This window comes from Cervus elaphus, chromosome 14 (assembly GCF_910594005.1).
Source record: "Cervus elaphus chromosome 14, mCerEla1.1, whole genome shotgun sequence".
NCBI lineage: Eukaryota > Metazoa > Chordata > Mammalia > Artiodactyla > Cervidae > Cervus > Cervus elaphus.
This window is the reverse complement of record NC_057828.1, coordinates 8685918-8707694: the sequence shown is the minus strand read 5'-3', so window position 1 is coordinate 8707694 and position 21777 is coordinate 8685918. Positions and strand designations below refer to the sequence as shown.

At 42.1% G+C, this 21777-nt stretch overlaps 1 protein-coding gene across 1 annotated transcript in view; it reads right to left on the bottom strand.

Annotated features, from left to right (window-relative positions):
- Nucleotides 1-1390: 1390 nt before the first annotated feature.
- Nucleotides 1391-21777, bottom strand: part of LOC122708043 (C4b-binding protein alpha chain-like) — a 66551-nt gene continuing 46164 nt past the window's right edge. Inside the window, exons 12-19 of the mRNA XM_043924124.1 lie at nucleotides 18563-18769; nucleotides 14733-14890; nucleotides 14292-14486; nucleotides 14140-14251; nucleotides 10958-11251; nucleotides 3496-3666; nucleotides 2322-2497; nucleotides 1391-1807 (exon numbers count right to left, since the gene is read on the bottom strand). Of these exons, the coding sequence (XP_043780059.1) occupies nucleotides 1643-1807; nucleotides 2322-2497; nucleotides 3496-3666; nucleotides 10958-11251; nucleotides 14140-14251; nucleotides 14292-14486; nucleotides 14733-14890; nucleotides 18563-18769 (1478 nt within the window). The 3' untranslated portion in view covers nucleotides 1391-1642. The remainder of the gene's footprint in view (nucleotides 1808-2321; nucleotides 2498-3495; nucleotides 3667-10957; nucleotides 11252-14139; nucleotides 14252-14291; nucleotides 14487-14732; nucleotides 14891-18562; nucleotides 18770-21777) is intronic.

Here is a 21777-nt window from a genome sequence, read left to right as displayed (position 1 = left end):
CTGGGAGTTGGTGATGGACAGGGAAGCCTGGCGTGCTGCAGTCCATGGGGTTGCAAAGAGTCAGACAGGAATGAGTGACTGAACTAAACTGATATGTAAAATAGAAAACCAACAAGGACATATTGTATGGCACAGGGAACTATATTCAATATTTTTTAACAATCTATAAAAGAAAAGAAACTAATACAGATAGATACATATCTGTATAGATAGAAACAGAGATAGGTACGTATATATATATGTATATATATATATATGTATGTATGTATAACTGAACCACTTTGCTATACACCTGAAATTAACACAGCATTGTAAACCATTTATATTCCAACTAGAATTTTTTTAAAAATCCTCAAATCTCAGTCCTCAGGAGTAGATTCTCAGTTTTGCTCCATACACGTTCAGAAGGTACTCAGCACAGTGTAGATCCTGTTAGCAACAACAATGATCCCCTCAAACTTGCTCCCTTTTTAGGCTGTCCTCCCTTCCCCATCTTACTACCTTGCTCTCACAGTGCTTTCCCGGATCAGAAACTAGATACTCACAAGTCTTTGACTCATGAGAACCAAAATAAATATCAGCCAAAATAATTCCTAATAGCAGAAGCAGATGACAGCTTTTAAGACAATGAATAAACACCTTCTCTATTAAGTAGGTTCCTCTAACCATTCAAGATCCTCTGTAGCATCTAAGGGTTAGGAAAGCCTGCTATACAACTTTGTCTTATTGGAGTACACTTGAAGAAGTTAAATCAATGAGACCAACATTCCCCATAGAGTTCTATGTACAAAACAGATGGGACAAGGAGCCAAGATATGAGTGAGAGAGAGATATCAGAGGATGCAAGAGTTGGGAAAAGTGATAAATGCAAAGAATAAAAGCCTCCAAACACCCCAAGATATAAGTGTGATGGACACGGGTCCTCTCATGTGCGGGGTGGTTGCTCAAGCCATTTTAACACTTCTAATAAGGAAAATGGGACCAATCATTTTGAGGATTTGGGATTCCACTCACCAGGCTTTCAGAGTCTGTTCCTAAGGAAAGGATCAGGAGACCAAAACAGATAGGAATCCCCTTACTGTAAGGCAAAAGCCAAGAGGGACGATTACTGAGGCAGAGGCCAAGTGCATGGGGGCTTACAAAAGGACCTAACTGCCTCAAATTGCAGACAATGGACAAGAATTTTGGGGTGTGTTGATGTTTAATCTAAATACTGAGCCCCTGAGTAACCTACATATGGAACTGTAGAGTAAAGGCAATCCATGGAAATGTACTGCTGTGAACCCAAGTCCCTATGTCCAAGATCCCAACAGTAAAATAAACGTATCAACTTTATGTATGTGTGTGTTCACAACCTTATTTTACAAAATTAAACACAAAGACAAAATGATATTGGATACGCTAATTTTTTACTTAAAAAATGTGTACTCTGTGTCCAGAAAAGCAAAAACATGAGTCAGAAAATCATCAATAACTCCACAATCTCAAAACACTAAATATTAACAAATTATCCTTTCTAGATAATTATTACCACAATTGGTGGTGTAAAAGAGATGGTAAATGTGATTAACTGAGGTGATCCGTATTGGAATGAAGACAGCAAGAAACGTTTTCCTCTCTCTCTTGAGAAACATTACAGTGATTACCACTCAGAGGCATCCTTTCTCTTATCTATCTGAAGCTCCAGGAGTGCAATCTCCAGGGACAGCTTGTACACTTCCAGGGCCAATTTCACCTCCTCTGGACTTGAGAGGCACTGCAAGAGTTTCTTGCCTGCGATTACTTGCTCACAGCCTTCAGGATACTCCTAGAGGAGAAACACATGATGAGTATGCTTGAAACACTTCTCTCCTGATTGTAGGGGGCATAGTTCATGTGGAAACTGGCAGGGTTACAGATTCAGGACCAAGACACACCCCAGGACTGGTGGGTGGGCAGGAAAACCAGACACACCTTGTTTCCCACCATCATCTTCCTGAGAGGAATATAGCTCTGCTCTGAGGCAGCCTCCCAGAAAGCTTCTGGGGGGTCAGACACCACTTCTGACCATCTGGAAATGGGACAAGAGTATATCAAATCCTCTAGAAAAGTCAGGAGTCAGTACTACCAGGTCTGAGACCTCCACTCCAAAGGGGCTCAGTTTTCCCTGATCACAAGTGAGAGCAGGAAAACTGCATCTCCTATCTGACCAGAAGGCTTCAAAGCAAAATTGAGAGTTCCTTTGAATGACTGAATCTTGACAAGCCAGATATCTCCTTTGCTGGCAGGACAGTGCTTCGGGGTTTAATAACACAAAAACTACCCCAAATTGTGTGACTTACCCACTCACACTTGGGTGCCGCTGGGGACCAGGTTCTGTCCTCTGAGCAAGTGATATTTTCTGAACCAACCAAACGATAGCCAGACTCACACTGGATGGTAATTCTTTCAGGTTCAACATAGCTAACCTTCTCCACAGATAACCTTCCATGTTCTATCGTTGGTTTCAGACACAATGCTGCAATGGAATCACAATTTTAAGCAAGTTACAGACCTAAGAAAAAACATACAAGCCTAGGGTACTAAGAATGAACTGTATTTAAGTGTTGCTAATTGTTTTACCTTTTTTTTAATCTTGAGGAGAAAAATAATATTCATTAGCATATTTATTGAGCATTGGGATAGTACTTTATCAGACTTTGGGGTAGATCTTTATGTGATTATCTTATTAAATTCTCACTATTTTATCTAAGAGAAAGTGAGATACAGAGAGATTAAGGGACTTGCTGAAGGATATAACAATTTTAAATAGCATGACAGAATAAAAAAGGGTATGTGACCCCAAGTCTTCAACTATCAAATCAGCTTGTATCTTGTATCTTGATTCCTGTAAGACAATAGATAAAAAATTTTCCCTCTTGCTTATTACTCTCCTGTGTGCAAATGAGACAACGGTGGCAAATCATCCCTAAAGTTGTTGATGACGAAGTGATATTAAACCTGTGTGCCTGCAATAATCAGAACTGATTTTGGCCTCTTGTCCCCGTAACAGCTGGAAAATTAGGAGTCCCTCACCACACAGCTACACCGTGAGCAGCTGGTGCCCTGCACTGGCTCTGACGGAAATGCTTGTGATTTCACAATGCTTGGCATCAGCCCACTGGGGCTTACATTCCAGACCAACTTCTCATGAAAGTTTTGCTGCAGGCCACAGCTACACTCAGATAGAATGTACCATCTGTAGACTATTTCTGGAATTACACAAGAAACTGGGAAATGGGGCTGCCTCACAAAGGTTGAATTCTATACCTGGGAGAAAGAAGGGGAGATTAATGTTCTTTTCTCTGAGCTTTTTGCTTTGGATACCATCAGACTATAGTGATTATTTTAAATAAATCAAATTCAAATGGGGTTTTTCTTTTTTTTTGCTGCCTCTCACAGGGAAAAAACTGTGCTCTCAATCCTTTGATGATAGCCCCACCCCCGCCCCTAAAATGAAGAGGGAGCCAGAGTTACCTTTACACTGAGGGGTTGCAGGTGACCAGCCTGAAGAAGTGCAGGAGAGTCTGTTCGCTCCAACCAGGGTGTACCCTTCATCACATTCATATTCAGCTTCACGTTCAAATTGAAAGTATTTAGAGACTATGTTACGTTGTCCATGGTCAATGCCAGGAGGGGATTCGCAATCTTGAGGTGAGACACAAAAGTGAAAAGAGGTCGGCATGTAGAATGCATATAATAACACTTCCTAGAACCTGTGTAGCAAAGGAGGCTTCCGTCTGTCCTTCTGTCTTCTCGGCCCATCCAATCACTTAGCCAAATGCAGGACTCCAGCTGCCTTCATGAAGGCCTGAGGCTCGGGAACCACGGAAAGGTTACAGTGGACTGACAAGCACTTAGGATTTGCTTCCTTTTTCTGAAAATTCACTAAACTTGACACTATTTAGGAGCCATTTTGGCAGGAAGACAGAATTCAGTCAAAGCCACACTGTACCGGTATCACACTCCACTGCTTTCATGCTAAATGCAGAGATGTGTACCTGGGAGAAACTAAAGATGCAAGATAAATCCACAATCTCTGACTCATTGCTCCCAATAAAACCAGTCCACCCATCCTCCCAAGAATATACTCACTGTCCTCTAAAATAGTTCAGAAAGAGCTTATAGAAAGAATACAAATGATGGCTTGCATGCTGGAAAATAGACATGACACGGTGCTGGGCACCTGTGTGAAAGGGAACACTGTCAGGACCCACACACACTGCACGAGAACTTTAGATAAAACAGGTCATTGGAAATGCCTTCCCTGGTGGTTCAGACTGTAAAGAATCTGCCTGCAGTGAGGGAGACCCAGGTTTGAACCCTGGATCGGGAAGATTCTCTGGGGAGTGGAATGGCAACACACCCCAGCATTCTTGCCTGGAGAGTTCCATGGATAAAGAAGCCTGGTGGGCTGCCTGGTGGGAACACAGAGAGTCAGTCACGACTGAGCAACACTTGACACTTTTGGAAATGTCAGTAAAATATTAAACTGATGGATGATAGTATCTATAGTACTATCCTAAGATGTCTCCTTGAGGCATGGAAAATGTGATGCCAACAATGAGGTTCAAATGCTGGAGCTTCTGTGGCAAGTGGTAGAGAGAGTGATTAAGTGATTCAGAAGAGTGAGTAAACTGGAGTAGATGTGCCACACACATGCAGGAAACTCCACCACATGATTATGTTGTCTGGGAAGACCTGGAAGATACATTTACCAAGGACAGAAGGAATATCATAATGAGACGAGCACCTGTATCAGAGACCAGAGCTGATGATGGGAAGGCATTAAAGAACAAGTTTCACTCTTAGCAATCACAGTCTGAGAGGTGCTCATTGGCTTTAGAAGCTAAGTAAATGTAATCATCATAAGGAGTGGCAAGTTAGAGATACAACCACAGTGAGATTAGGAAGATGGTTAATAGAACATGACATTCCTAAGAGCAAAAACAGATGAGCAGCCAACTAGATACAACTCAATCTGTACTGGAAAGAAATAAAGAATGGGTGACCAGGAGGCTGATGGCCTTCGGTCCATTGAAAAGTTACAATATGTTACTCAGAATCTGCTTTGTGGTTAGTCACTCAGTCATGTCTGACTCTCTGCAACTCCATAGACTGTAGCCCACCAGGCTCCTCTGTCCATGGAATTCTCCAAGCAAGAATACTGGAGTGGGTTGCTATGCCCTCCTCCAGGGGATCTCTCCCACCCAGGGATCAAACCAAGGTCTCTCACATTGCAGGCAGATTCTCTACCATCTGAGACACCAGGGAAGCCCGCTGAGTTTTTGTACCTGTGCTATTAATGTTGTCAGGTCTGGAGATCACTAAGCAAAGAAAAAATTTCCAAGAGTAAGGATACAGCACCTTGAGACATATGCACGGTAATAGTTCCCAGTCTTTCAAGAGGACCTGTGTCTACTTTCATAGGTAACTGTGCACAGATGAGAGGTGCACAAAAATCCAAGAATTACTGAACACAGCTTGAGTTAGCACAGATACCTGGAACCATCAAGGTTCCCTTATTAAGCCACTTGCTGGGCATTTCCATTAGCTGTGAAAGTGTAAGCTGGATAGACAAAATTGGTCATTGGCACAATCCCAAATGGGTCCTTGGCCTCTGGGATAAGACCATTCTATCCAAGAAGACAAGTAGAAGTCATTGATATGACCTAAACCCTCCCCTTGGAGGCAAAGATACGTTCTTTTAAATATCATGTACTAATAGTTGGGGGAAAGGGGAAATATGTGCCACTCTTAAAGAATTAAAGATGCAAGAGTGGTCATCATATCCCCGTGTACTTCATAAGTCTGTCTCCTATGAAAAATTAGGATTCTGGAGAATTACAGTAGACTACTAAAAACGCAACAGCATTGCAGCCGCTGTACCACACGTGGTATCTTTGCTAGAGCAGATTAACATGTCTTCTGGTAGCTGAGGCCACTGATTCAGCACAGGCCTTCTTTTCCAGCCCTGTCAGAAAAGAGCATCACAAGCAGTTTGCATACATATGGAAAGGTCAAGATCATCCATCTGCATTTTTAGTCCTTGGCTATGATAACACTTCTGTCCCTTTCATAACAGAGTCTGAAGGTATCATGACCATGCAGACATCCATAGAACAGCACATTGACACAGAACATCAATGGCATCATGTTAATTGTATTGAATAAGCAAGAAATAGATGGCATGATGATATCCCAGAATATGGAACTTAGAGAAGGAAGAAAAGAAGTAAACTCTGAAAGGCAGGTTCAAATAGATTTCAGCAGGTTTTACACTGTAGTGAAGTCACTCAGTTGTGTCCAACTCATTGTCACCCCATAGCCTGCAGCCTGCCAGGCTCCTCTTTCCATGGGATTTTCCAGGCAGGAGTACTGGAGTGGGTTGCCATTTCCTTCTCCAGGGGATCTTCCTGACCCAGGGATTGAGCCCAGGCCTCCCGCACTGCAGGCAGACTCTTTACCATCTGAGCCACCAGTAGGTGAAACCGGAAAGAAAGAAAGGAAAAAGAATAAACATCAAGAAACAAAAGGTAATAGTTCAAACATCTAGCTTGTCTATTAGATGTGGCCTATTTTCACTGATTCAGAAAAGGGAAGGAAACCAGCAAGGTCAAAAGAATGTGAACAAACAACTGGGGGAAAAGAGAAAATTGGACTAAGGAGCAGTATTTTTTAACAAACTATCCACTTAAAAAGCACTCAGTAAATACAAACTTTTAACCTAGTGTGTTTTTTGTTTTGTTTTGTTTCCTTTTTCCAACTTAATGATGCTGCAGTAAAGGATTTTCACTGCAAGTTCATTTGCTGTGTTCAAATGATACAAACAATTTAGGGGTAAAGAGTAGAACACATAAAAGCATCAGAATCAAAAAAATCACCACCATTACACATTTTTTAAATTTTAAACTTACATTTTAAAATCAAATTATGAAAAAAGCATGGAAGGGAATGAACAATGGTATATTGTCTCTTTCTTGATGGAAAATATGTTACTAGTATGTATCCCCTGTGAAGTTCATTGTTCTAATTTCCATTATCCAAGGAGGAATTCTGTCCTTGAGGATATCCAAAACCCTATTATGCTATGGTATTAGCAGCATCCTTGACACTGGGACAAAAGCCAAGCTTTTTCTGTGTTCAGGTAATTGATCTACAAACACACAATAATAGGGTCATTACATTATTACCAGGTGTCCTGGGAGGGTGCCCACATGTTTCAACCAATGGGTCCTGAGATCAACATACTTACAACTGAGCAGGGTATGGGAACTTCTAGGTAAAAAGGTGCCAAAGTATAAGAAAAATTTCTAGTAATGGACCTTTCTGCAGTCCACACACACTTCAGATGAATTAAGAGTAAATTTCTAAGAGAATAAATCAAATCTAAATTTGATAATTTCATCTGCTTCTAGATTGCTCTTCTTTCCTACTGCTCCAACACTTACACTGTAAAAATATAAGGAGGAGAAAAATGACACTCATCTCAAGATCTGATTTTCTCTGCTTTCATTCATTTAACAGATAGAGACTGAGAGCTACTGGGTGCTGGGCTGTGCACCCCTCCCTGCCTTTAATAAGTCAGCAGCTGGCTTTACTGAGAATAAGACGGGAGCTAGAGAATTTGTGCCAGCTTTATTTAACATCTTCCTTTTTTGAACTGTGGATTCAGATCTGACCATACGATTGCATAGTTATAAGCATTTTTTCTTCTGCATGAAATTGATCAGGATCTTGTGGGACTTCTGGGCAGGGAAGCCCTTTTGTCCCCGGTTTCTCATAGGGAACACACCTCCCACCACCATGACCTTCCCTGAGTTCCAAAGGGCAGATTCGAACAAGTACTAATCTGGGAAATGGCAACCCACTCCAGTATTCCTACCAGAAGAATACCATGGACAGAGGAGTCTGGCTGGCTACAATCCATGGGGTTGTAGAGAGTCAGACATGATTAAGCACAGACAGAGTAATCTGGGAAGGGAATGGATACAAAGGCAAGGGTTCAGTTCAGTTCATTTCAGTCACTCAGTCATGTCCAACCGTTTGTGACCCCCTGGACTGTGCACTCCATGTCCATCACCAACTCTGGGAGCTTGCTCAAACTCATGCCCACTGAGTCAGTGACGCCATCCAACCATCTCACGTTCTGTCGTCCACTTTCCTCCTGCCTTCAATCTTTCCCAGCATAAGAGTGTTTTCCAGGGAGTCAGTTCTAAGCATCAGGTGGCCAAAGTATTGGAGTTTCAACTTCACCATCAGTCCTGCCAATGAATATTCAGGACTGATTTCCTTTAGGGTTGACTGGTTGGATTTCCTAGCAGTTCAAGGGACTCTCAAGAGTCTTCTCCAACACCACAGTTCTAAAACATCAATTCTTCATCCCTCAACTTTCCTTATAGTCCAACTCTCACATCCATACATGACTAATGGAAAAACCATAGCTTTGACTAGATGGACCTTTTTCAGCAAAGTAATGTCCCTGCTTTTTAATATGCTGTCTAGGTTGGTCATAGCTTTTCTTCCAAGGATTAAGCATCTTTTAATTTCATGGCCACAGTCACCATCTGCAGTGACTTTGGAGCCCAAAAAAATAAAGTCTGTCACTGTTTCCATTGTTCCCCCATCTATTTGCCATGAAGTGATGGGACTGGATGCAATGATCTTAGTTTTTTAACACTGAGTTTTAAGCCACATTTTTCACTCTCCTCTTTCACTTTCATCAAGAGGCTCTTCAGTTCTTCTTCACTCTCTGGAGAGTGAGGAGAAGGGAACGACAGAGAATGAGATGGTTGGTGGCATCACCGACTCAATGGACATGAGTTTGGGTAAACTCCAGGAGCTGGTGATGGACAGGGAAGCCTGGCATACTTCAGTCCATCAGGTCACAGAGTTAGACACAACTGAGCGACTGAGCTGAACTGAGCCATTTCAATTTCCAAGAGAGGAGAATCACCCAGAATATATGAGCTCTTTCACTTCAACTTAAGGTTTTCCTTAAAGTATCTACTATTATGATGTAAAAAACTTCCAAAGCAAAATACTTTAGTATCCCTGCCTTAGATACAACTGAGTCACTCTATGATATTAAGAAAGTTCACAAAGCCTAAATAACATGATATCATTCTGGAGCCTTAGATATTAATTTTGACAAAGGATGACAAGGTGGCATTTTGGGACTCCAGATTCCCACTCCTTGGCATGTAATCCTTTGTATCATCAGAACTGGGAAATATCCCATATCACATGAATAGGAGACACAGTCTCCATGGAAATAGAGCCTCTAGTGAAATCTCTTCTCAGTTGAGTGATTTTGCCATTCTGTGAAAATGCTCTACATTAAATGCTCTGATAGAAGATATAAGGAAAATGTATGTACATTTTAATACTCTTGGAATTTCATTCTTTAGAAGAAATCCCATGGCAGAGGAATTACCATGTTTTTATTGGCATATTTCCATTTACAAGCTAAATTGCATATCTGCAATTACAACCAGCACTACCATATTGTCACCCTGCTTATTTAACTTATATGCAGAGTACATCATGAGAAATGTTGGGCTGGAGGAAGCATAAGCTGGAATCAAGATTGCTGGGAGAAATATCAATAACCTCAGATATGCAGATGACACCACCCTTATGACAGAAAGTGAAGAACTAGAGAGCCTCTTGATGAAAGTGAAAGAGGAAAGTGAAAAAGTTGGCTTAAAATTCAACATTCAGAAAACTAATATCATGGCATCTGGTCCCATCACATCATGGCAAATAGATGGGCAAACAGTGGAAACAGTGAGAGACTTTATTTTGGGGGGCTCCAAAATCACTGCAGATGGTGACTGCAGCCATGAAATTAAAAGAAACTTGCTCCTTGGAAGAAAAGTTATGACCAACCTTGACAGCTTATTAAAAAGCAGAGACATTACTTTGCTAAAAAAGGTCCATGTAGTCAAAACTATGGTTTTTCCAGTAGTCATGTACAGATGTGAGAGTTGGACTATAAAGAAAGCTGAGCGCCAAAGAATTGATGCTTTTGAACTGTGGTGTTGGAGAAGACTCTTGAGAGTCCCTTTGACTGCAAGGAGATCCAACCAGTCAATCCTAAAGGAAATCACTCCTGATTATTCATTGGAAGGACTGATGCTAAAGCTGAAACCCCAATACTTTGGCCACCTGATGCGAAGAACTGATTCATTGGAAAAGACCCTGATGCTGGGAAAGATTGAAGACAGGAGGAGAAGGGGACGACAGATGAGACGCTTGGATGGCATCACTGACTCAATGGACATGAGTTTGAGTAAACTCCGGGAGTTGGTGGTGGACAGGAAAGCCTGGCGTGCTGCAGTCAATGGGGTTGCAAAAAGAGTCGGACACAACTGAGCGACTGAAGTGAAGTGAACTGAACTGAACCCTAGTGGAGCCTGCAGATACTTGCAATTCCTTTCGGTGTTCATTAGTTAGCAAAAATTATACCCTAATTTGCAATGCTAGATCTTTCAGTTATATAATGCTTTTAGTTTATACAGTGCTTTTTAATTTTACTCTAATAAGCTCACTCATTATTTTCAATGATATAAAAGTTTACTTTCTGGATGGCAAAAACTTTCTACACAACCTTGATGAAATAGAAAACTAATGAACCTTATATAATAATTAATTCTTTAAGAATTTAGGTTTAGCCACTTAAATATAGCCACTTAATATAAAAATTAAAAGGTTTCTCTTGTGGCTATATCAGCTCCTCAAGGGTTTGCAATATTTTGCTTTCCACTAATTATGGCCTATATCAAAAGGACTAAAATTATTTAATTTAATCATTAATTATTTAATATTGAAATTAATATAACCTATGTTTGGTTATATTTAATGAGTTCTTAATAAGAAATTCTTCCCCCTGCCTTAATTTAAACTTTCCCCTCTTCCTTATCACCTCTGTACTTACCACACAGGCCAGGCGGGCAGTGCAGTAGAGACAGGACCCCAAGGAGGCACAGCGCGGGGAAAATTCTCTGCAGCCTGGGGGACATCGTAAAGAATCTCAGAAACACAGCCCTGAGACTCAATGTTCTCAGACCCTGAGTCAGGCTGAAGTGAAAGCTTGAAGTCGGTGGTAAGTTGGTGCCTGACTCAAGGAACTCAGGCTGGGGAAGTCCACTGCTCTGAGTTACTAAAGGGAAGAAGCAGAATTGAGGAGACCGAGTACTGGACAAGACTTGAGGGGAGCAATCCAATAGAGCTCAAGTCTTAGGGAGGACGATAACAGTGAGAGCTCTCTAGGGGTCTATGGGGATTCACAATTGCAACCCCATGACTTTCTCACTGTTGTGGGGAGCACTTGTTGGCTTATCTACCCATAAACATCATTTCCCTTTGAGGAATCAAGAAAAACTAGGCAAATGATAGTGAGCCAGTTCCTTCATGGAACAGGGTGAGATGCCAAGGTGTGTTCTATGTCATCCCTCAGTGGTATCAAATCTTCATTCACTAGTGTGTATTCTCAATAGGAAGACAGGATGAAAAACAGATTTATAAAGTCTCTTCCTAAATATTTCACAAGACTAATTGGAATAAAGCCTATAATTGTGAAAAGACAAAAATACAGTCCAAACAGCAATTAGTTCCTCAATTTTTAAGTTTCCTTGAGTATCTTTGGCACCAAATTAATCAACTTTGGGGTTACACTGGTCAAAAAGCAAAGGGAAACTTCTCAGAGTAGTTTTTTATAGCACAAATAAAGGAAAATTAAATGATAAAGAATTAAGCATTATAAATAGGCATGACAATTTCAAGAATTTCTGCATGTCACTAGGTAAAGACCTTCCAGCCCAGCAATATATCTCTGACAAAAGCACTAGATGATAAGTTGTAAAGGGCTTTTTTGTTAACCCCAGGACTAGTTAAGACTGACCTATTAAAAAAGGAGTCTTTCACTCATAATTTCTTTTTCCAGCATCTGCAAAGGATACAGGTGAAGTTATCAACCTGAATTTCACGTTGGTCCCTGGACCATGTGCTTGAAGATACATAGATAAGTTTGAAGATACATAGATATTCATTCACAGAAGATGGTGAACGCTGGAAAATGTCCCCAGATGACCTTCACTATTCAGTTGAACTGTAAAGAGAGCAAAAATAGTCATATAACAATCAAGCTGCTTAACTCTCAAAAATAAAGAGGAACATTCCCCAAAAATAAATGGGTAAGCTCCTCTAAAATATTGATGACAGCACAATTAATTAAGAGGAACTAAATTAAATCTAAGTATGCCAGATATGTCAGATAAAATAGTTTAAATAATTTAACCAGAGGTTGTTATTTTTTCAGAAAAGTTTCTGCTTATTAATCATATTGCAAACTTTTACATAAGTCATTGCAATTAATTTCTTAAAGCAATCCTATAACACAGATGGTATAACCACATTTTACAAATGAGGAAATTGGTTCAGGAAGACTGAGTACACTTCCTAAAGCCTCTCTCATCAGTGGCCAAGTCAGATTCTGAATCCAAGACTATCTTAAATCCCCAGGCCTTTTCACTATGCCAAACTATTTTCTATCTAATGGAATTAGACTACAAAGTTTTCTTGCACAGAATCTAGTACCTATCATTTAGAAGAATATGTCTAGGAGCCCTCTGTTTCTACTACGGTGGGAAAGACCCCAGACTGCCCTTCTCTCAGGAGACCAGATCCCTATATGACCTACCAAGAATTAATGCTCAAACAGGACCCAGTAACAGGCCTCAGGGGCTTCTCTTGTGGCTCAGCTGGTAAGGAATCTGCCCACAATGCAGGAGACCTGGGTTCGATCCCTGGGTTGGGAAGACACCCTGGAGACAGAAATGGTAACCCACTCCAGTTTTCTTGCCAGGTTTCTCCCCATGGACTGAGGAGCCTGGAGGTCTATAGTCCATGGATACAAAAGAGTCAGACGCAACTTAGCAACTGTATCTCCGATCCTGCTCATGACACCAACTGTTTCTCTGTATTTCACTGTGCATACTGTTCGCTGAACCCAGGGTAGGCAAGACTCCAGCTAAGAGGCGGGAAGAAGACCGGAGGAGCCAGTAGGAACTGCAGACGCGCTTATTCTCGCCTGGCAACAGCCGTAGCAAAGCCTAACACAACACAGCCTCTCTCCTGCGGGCACAGCGGCCGTAGCAGTATTCTCTCCCGGCTGATGCAGCAGCCGTAGCAGTAGACTCGCTATATTCTCTCCTCTAGTGGCTGACCCAATGGACACAGCGTGACGCCGCAGTAAACTGCCGCTTTCTAGGTGGAGCTCACACATCCAATAGCACAAAGTAGCTCGTGACCAAGCGAGTACCTCGTGATGCTCATGCGCAGTGTTATATGTGAGCTCAGATGTTACATAGTCATGATTTACAAAACAAAGGGCTAGAGAGCCTGACCACTGCCATCTTGGCCAACTTGCTCTCTCCCCACACTCCAACCCTTCAGGGTCTCTCGCCTCACATTCTATGTGCGGTCCATCTTCTGTGATATTCCCTTGGCAAGTAACACTGACCCTTGGATTTACATCTTGCAACAGCATTAGCTACAGTGGACAGTTACATCCCCAATACACAGCAAAGCCCAGTCACCTGGAACTCATCTTGCGGTCCTCACCCTCATGGGGCTAGAAGAGCCACCCACTGCATGTGGAGTGCCTCTGTCTTCCATAGCCAGGTCCAACCCACTATCTCGCCCTGTGAGACTGCTTAAAAGCCTTCTCAGGGGCAACTCCATCCCTGCGGGATTTCTCACTAAGGACCTGCAGACCCCCCACAGGCACCAGGCCCACCCGTTCACGGAGGGGATTTTTGTGGCATTCACAGCCCACCCGCATGATTACACTCTTCTAAATCTGAGGACACAGCCTTTACAGTACCCTCTGCACAGATCCACCCACATGCACAACCGCGTCACCCAGGTGGGACCCCTGCAAGCTCGGGGCCCCTTCAGGGGTCTTCACACTTTCTCACTGGTGTCTCGCATACCATCCCTCTACTTCTGTCAGTAGGACCTGCAAACGCCCCACAGGTGCTGGGCCCACCCCTGCATCCCGAAGTCGCAAAAGCCATGCTGCCAAGGGTTCCCTGTGCGTTTGCTGAAACTTCTTACCCGAGTTGACCAACTCCTCCTGAGTATATGGTCGATATGTGGTGAACTCAGTCACCTTGGGGGACCCTTGAGGGTGTCCTCCCTGGGCCATAGGCTGCTCACACTTCACTTTCTGCTGACGACCCATAACATTCATCATCACCATCACTTACCACCTCGCAGTCAGAGATGCTGGGCTCTTCAGGGCCACAAGGTTCTTGCTGTAATGCCAATGTGCATTGCTCTAGTTCTTCCAAGCGTCTCTGCACATTGAGCACCGGTGCAACATCACCTACAGTGCGATCCATATTCGCCTTCAGGATAGTCAGGAAAATCCACCCCCCGGTGTCAGCAGCAGTCCAAGACACCTTATTCAGCAAACAGGAACTCCCCGCCTGTTAACGCCTGTAGTGCCTGTAACCCGTCCACTGCTTCCCAGTCTTCCACCGGAGCTGAAGCCAGGAGGATCACCGTCACAAAGTACCACACACTATATGGTGGCCACTGGCTTCCTCCTTTCGGTGGAACCTCAGGCTCCCCCACTCACTGTGTATCCTGCCAACTCTTCTTCTGAGGAGCACCAGGCTCCTCTATCTGCTGGGTATCATGCAGACCATGCCAACTGTATTGCTCTTCATCCTGTTCACGGTGCCAGTTATCTTGCTGTTCACACTGTCCGCACTGATCGCTGAAACCAGGGGAGGCAAGGCTCCAGCCAAGAGGCTGGAAGAAGCTTGGAGAAGTTGGCAGGAGCTGCAGACACATTTATTCCCTACAGGCAAAGCCTAACACATAGCCAAGCCTAACACATAGCCAAGCCTAACACGACACAGCCTCTCTCCTGCTGGCATAGCGGCTGTGACAGTATTCTCTCCCGGCTGATGCAGCAGCCATAGCAGTAGACTCGTTACATTCTCCCCTCTCTGGCTGACCCAATGGACACAGCCGTGACGCAGCAGCAAGGCCGCCACCTTCTAGGTGGAGCTCATGTATCCCTACAGCACAAAGTAGCTGTCTCGAGTACCTCCTGATGCGCACGTGCAGTGCTATAAGTGAGCTCAGCTGTTACATAGTGGTTACTTACAAAATGAGGGGCCAGACAGCCTGGCCATGCCATCTCGGCTAATTTTCTCTCTCCCCACAGCAACTAAACAACAACAAACCGCAGGCCTCACTCTCCACATAAGCTTAAAGAAGGGTTTGGAAGTAGGATGCGATCTAATATTTTTAGTTCAGAAATTCTAAGTTTGTGCAAAAGAGTGAAGAAAATATGTTTTTATTTTCTTAAATAAAGGGTAGGAAGGACAGGGACAGGTCTTAAAAAAATTTTTTTAAGCCCAACTCTCCATGGAAAGATCACCTCAACACCTGCTAAATAAACAAAATATATGAATGAACAAGAATTTGCTATTTGCCTTAGTCTGACAACAAGCAGTTCTTGAGACAGGATTTGAGTGCAATAAATGTATCTAATAGGTAATTCTAGAAAGCATCATTAAAGGAATGGAGATGTAAAAATGGAAGGGAAGAAAAGGAATACAGCTTGCATTGGTGAGCAGGCAGGTTCTGGCAGGGATTGAAGTAGGGAGTAGAGGGTGTAGGGAGGGATGCACTTTGGTATAGCCACCTTGGAAAACTGCTGAACAAATAGATACATATCTCTTATGATCCAGCAATTCCATCCTTAGGTATTTGTGCAACAAGAACACATATGTTCAGCAAAAGACACATGAAGAAATGTTCATAGCCAAGAAAATTGATAATAAATGTCCATTAAAAACAGAACAAATATGTAAATTGTGATATAATCATACAAGAGTGAAATACTTAATAGAAATGGAAATGAATGAACCTTAACTGCATACAACATAGATGAATCTCACAAATACAATACTTAGTAGGAAAAGTCATGAAAGAAAGGATGCACAATATATTATTTCATTTCTGTGAAGTTAAATAACATAAAACCAATTTGTGCTGTTAAAAGTGAGAAAAGTGGAATCCTCTGCGGGGACAGAGTGGTGAGTTAGTAACTAACAAGTGGGCAACAAAGGACTTCTGTACTTTAAGTGTTTTTTTCTTTTTTCCCTTTGGTTTCTAGTTACAGAAATGTTTTATTTTGAGAATCCAAAAAGTTTTGTGCCCTATTCTCTTGATAAAGAGTAGGTAGATTTTGGATATGTTGAGATATGGAGTAAAAGCATTCAAGCAAAAGTAACTGTATAAACACCTTTTGAAGTTCCTGGCTTGCATTCTTTCTGAGGTACAAAAAAAAAGGAACTTAGTTGCAGACATTTGTGGATTTTTGTACTAGAGGTGTGTCATATTCTATATGACATACTAACCAAGAAGACTTGTGAACCCATGAGTAGTCATTAGTTAAATCCATTTCATCTAGTCAAGGTCATTTTTAAATTTTTATTTATTTTTAATTGAAGGATAATCACAATATTGTGTTGGTTTCTGCCATACATCAACATGAATCATCCATAGGTATAAAGGAGGTCATTTCAATTGTTACAACAAAAGACTTGCATGTCCTCCAAGCAGCGTGTAGCCAAAACAATCAGATGTTTGCCTGTTGTTTTCTAGGGATGCGGAGTCAGTTGCATCTGGTTGGACCTACGCTGGTTGACATTGGATAGGACCACTGACCCTCCAACTGGGCAGGCACTAGTGTCCACGTGATGACATTTTGAACATGCAGAGGCCCTTAGCTTAGGTGTACCTGTGTAGATGACAATTACTATGCCCTTTCCCAATCGCCTTTCCCCACACTCCACACGCTCCCTGTGCCTCATCCCTCCCAGCTTCTCCGTTCTTTATTTCGTAAATACCCAAGCCCTGTGCCTTCAGGGAGGTGGGTTTGAGATGTGTTCTCCTTGTAAGCTTTGGTTTGCTGTGCATGGAACAACGGACATGGCACAATAACAACAACAGAGACAATGTGATATTTGAAAAATGCTTATTTAACCAACCAGTGCTTCACGTCCAGAAGATTAAATATTTGGATCACAAAAGTCTAGATAATCTAAAGTCGCACATTTTCAGTAGCAATCATCATAATCCCAGCTCTCCAAGCCAAGACACTTACTACAACAAGTGATGGTGCTTAAGGAACAGCACATTTGTTGACCAGAGACTGTGTACATTGATCTAAAGGCAAAAATAACCCTTTTCTTTCTTCTTTTTAAGGAAATGTCTTAGTGATGTTCTTAAACTTGACTCTCTCCTTCCAGTTGTTTAAGAGGAGCTCCTATCAGGCAGCAAGTGCGAATGGGGGCTGATTGTCACAGTTTAAAGCTGCCACCTCAGGATGATTTTCAAAAAAGGTTCCCTCCACCCTGAAGGCTTTGCACGTGACTGGGATCAGCTCTAGCTCCAGGGCCCGGAGGTCTCCCGCTGCCCAAGGCATGCAGAAGAGGTGCATGTGGGGGCCACACAGCTGAGGATAGCCAAGCACCTAGAATGCTGCTGCCGTCAGGGCAAGGCCCAGGTCGGGGGGCGGGGGGCGGTTTAGTCGCTCAGTCGTGTCCGACTCTTGCGACCCCATGGACTGTAGCCTGCCAAGCTCCTCTGTCCATGGGATTCTGCAGGCAAGAATACTGGAGGGGGCTGCCATTTCCTTCTCCAGGGGGATCTTCCCGACCCAGGAATCGAACCCGGGTCTCCTGCACTGCAGGCAGTCTTTACCAACCGGGCTACGAGGGAAGTAAAGGTACAGGGCATCTGCCTAATTCCAAGCCCCGACCTACACAAATGTGCATATTCTACTTAAAGAAATGGCTGGAAGAATTGGCGGGCTGGCCAGGGTATCCTTCAATAAAAAACATCTGGTCCTTAAAGACAATTTATGCAGCTCTAGGGTCGTTTTCTCATCCTGCAGGCTTGGGAGACACTGCCTGAAGTGTCTGCCTGTGTGCACTTGCTCTCAGACTTCCTAAAAGTGATTTAAAGAAAAGAGGAGGCAAAGGGGTCAGGATGATTTAAGAGGCATTACTGATAAATGCGAGCTTGTCCAGTGGATGGATAGATGAGTAGGATATCAGGAAAGATTGCATCCTAGCAAACGTGACCATTCAGGCCAAGCCCAAACCTGTTCTGAGCAGCAGCCAAGCAGAGGTGAAGAAGAAAAGATGCAGAGATGCAAAGGAGACCTAGAGCACCCCTGAAAGGACAACTGAGGAATAATTCTAATGACCAATAAGGAATGGAGCAAGCAGCGTTTATTATATAAAATGTAGAGCCAAGGGTAAGGATACCTGGGACTATGGGAACCCACCAAATCTAGCAGGGAAAGTTGCCTCTGCCAGCTCACCACAGTGCTTCTAGGTGGAAAGTGGTGGTAATTTTGGTGAGTTGTTTATACATCCTGACAAAGTCAGGTCTCACCTGTGCTGGCTGGGATAAATGCTTTGGGGGAGGCACAATTTTTAAGGTTTGAAAGCACAGGGACACACAATTGTGCAATTTACCCAGTGACATGTGGGCACAGTTGGGTGCCAGGTTGTATTCTCTGAGCAAGTGATAATCTGGGGACCGACCAAACTAAACCCAGGGTTACACTGGACGGTGACATTCTCAGATGCAACATACTTTTCCTTATCCACGGACAGCTTTCCATTTTCTACTTCTGGTTTCACACACGTAACTGTAAGGGAAACATATTTTTGAGCACACTGTTTCTCAATAAAAGGCGATATAACAGCATTTAACAATCAGAATGATGAGAAAGTCTGTTCATAAGTTATACTCAGGTCTTGCAAGTTGTTCTACATTATCTTTCATTTTCATAATACAAAAGTATTATAATAGCAATAATACAAGTTACAGTAGTAATAATTAACATTTGTTGAGCAAGTCCTTTTGTCAGTCATATGCTAAATCCTTTACATGCCTTATCTCATTTAATTCCCACTACAACTCTGATCAGATGCTACAAAGAAACTGTAAAACAATTTCCTCAGTGTCACATCACTTTTAGGCAGCAGAAACTTTGCTCTTAGTTGCTACACCCCCCCAGCCTTGATCTACATATGGTCTTAGGTATGTACTTTTCATTTTTCAGGCCTCATAATCTTCCTGGGTTAAATGAAATTGTTAGCAAAATCACAAAAATACCATGGACGTTGAAGGCAAGCCCATTCTTGACTCATCTAGTTACTGCAAGTTGACCAACCAGGAGCACCACCAGGTCATTGAAAATGGAAGGTCATGGGAAAATGGTAGCCATTATGATGGTCTGTGAAGATTTCTAACTCTTCATGATTTGGGAAGAGCCGAATCATTGGAAAAGACCCTGATGATGGGAAAGACCGAAGGCAAAAGGAGAAACGGGAGGCAGAGGATGAGAAGGCTGGATGGCGTCACTGACTTGATGGACATGAGTTTGAGCAAGCTCCGGGAGATGGTGAAGGACAGGGAAGCCTGGAGTGCTGCAATTCATGCTCACTCAGTCATGGCCGACTCTTTGCCACTGCATGGATTGTAGCCGTCGGGTTCCTCTGTCTGTGGGATTTCCCAGGCAGGAATATCGGAGTGGGTTTCCATTTCCTACTCCAGGGATTCTTCCTGACCCAGGGCTGAACTCGCATCTCCTATGTCTCCTGCCTTGCAGGCAGATTCTGGTGTCTGCAGTTCACAGGGTCACAAAGAGTCACTAGTCAGATACAACTTAGCGACTGAACAACATAATTTGGGATTTAACACATGAAATTCCTCTTTCCTGAATAGTTGGAATTAACTCATGAGATTGTCATGAAAACTTTAGTGGAGCCACAAAGATATTCTCAGGTAAAGGAGTCTCTAGATGCTCTGGAATATATGTAGACACTCTAGATACTCTGGAAAGATACCTGGGAACCGGGTAGTAGTAGGTGCTTCTGAAAAACAGTGAGCTGTGTTTTTGCAAGACAGGAGAGTAAAGTTTATGTGCAATGTACCTGCCAATGACTTTTTAAAGTTTACCATGTGTGTGGCTTAAATGTTCAAGCTAGCTAAATAAAAGACAAATGTATGTGCTCCCTTTGATCAACAAGAAACATTGCTCCCACTATTTTCTAATTCTGTCTTCTTACAGTGGACTGTGGGTGGAGCCGGAGGAATTAGCTCCCCTTTCACCTCCCTGTCGTTGAAAAGGTGAAGGCGACTAGCGTAAAGACTTGCAGAAGATTTTAGTCTCTCCAGTCAGAACATACACTTCATTACATTCATATGTAGCTTTAGGATGAGAAGCTGTTAAAATCTCTTGCTAGTTCTGGCTAGTGAGATGTTGATAATGCAGAGGAGTATGCATGTGTAGAGGCAGGTATGCATGTGAGAAATTTCTGAGAGGAGACCTCTGTATATTTCTCTCAATTTTGTTGGAAACCTAAAGCTCCTATAAAATGGTAAAGCTTTAAAAAAAATTTTTTTTAACTACAGTTACAAAAAAAAACCCCTAAATGGAATGCTTAATCTTACAACAAATCAAGAGCATTAGTGGAACAAAATGAAAACTTTGAATAAGGTATGTAATATTATTTCAATGTTGATTTCCTTATTTTGATCGTCTAATCGTGGTTATGTTAGATGTTAATATTGAAGGAATCTGAATGAACAGCATATGAAAATATTCTGTGCTGGTTTTCCAATTTTTTTAAGTCTGAAATTATCTCAAAATGAAAAAATTGTGGAATGATAAAAGATGTGGGACATCAGTGAACACTGTACAACTCTCTGAAATTATCTTGAAAATAGAACTGAAAACTGGGGTTTAGAGGATGGAAGAGAATTTAAGGGATACAGAAATTTAACTGGACATAAGAGGAAAACTTGAAAAGCAATGCAAAATCTTCAGCTTTTAAATCTAATAAAAAATAAAATGTATATATAAAATATCTCCCTTGTAATGTCCACAGGCACTTCTGGGAGGTGAACTGCAAACTGGAATGGTAAGAGAGAGAGAAAAGTGTGAGTTCATAGTATCGGATTAACAGGACTCTCCTAAATCCAGGTGACTTATAGGAGATTTCATTCTTCCCATTCATATCCTTTTCTCAGGATAACTTGCCACAGCTCAAAAATATCTACTGCTTTTAAGCTGAGAAGCTGAAAGAAAACGTGTGTGAATATAAGCAATGTAGGCTGAGGGAATTCTCCCACTTGGCATGAAAGCATAAATTATTCACAGAGAGTCATGTTAAACTAGGATTGTTCTCAATAGACATCAGGCTGAAAAAAAGAAAATATTCAACTGTGAAAAATTATAAAGACTCTGAATAAGTGCAGGATTTCCAAACAAGCCCTAGCTTTCTCACAACTAAAATACCACCATAAGAGTCTAATTACTATATTTTACAACTTAGTAACTTACCTGTTGAAACAAGGAAAAGAAATGTTTGGGTAAAAACACTGGAAAGGAATTGTTTGCAGTTTCACAATTTTATATGAAAAATTACAATAAATTTAGAGGCGTGGGCATGCCAGAGGAAAGCCTATGTTGAAGCATAATTTCTTCCTAAGGTTAAAACTAAGTGAAAGGGATTTGGAAATGCTCTGTTTTCTAAAAATAAAATAAGTAGCACATGTAACAACCCGTAGACATCAAGAAGTCTCATTCCTCAGATATAAAAGTTGGTTATCCCATCTAGCAGGCAACCTGAGCCAACTCAAGTGCTA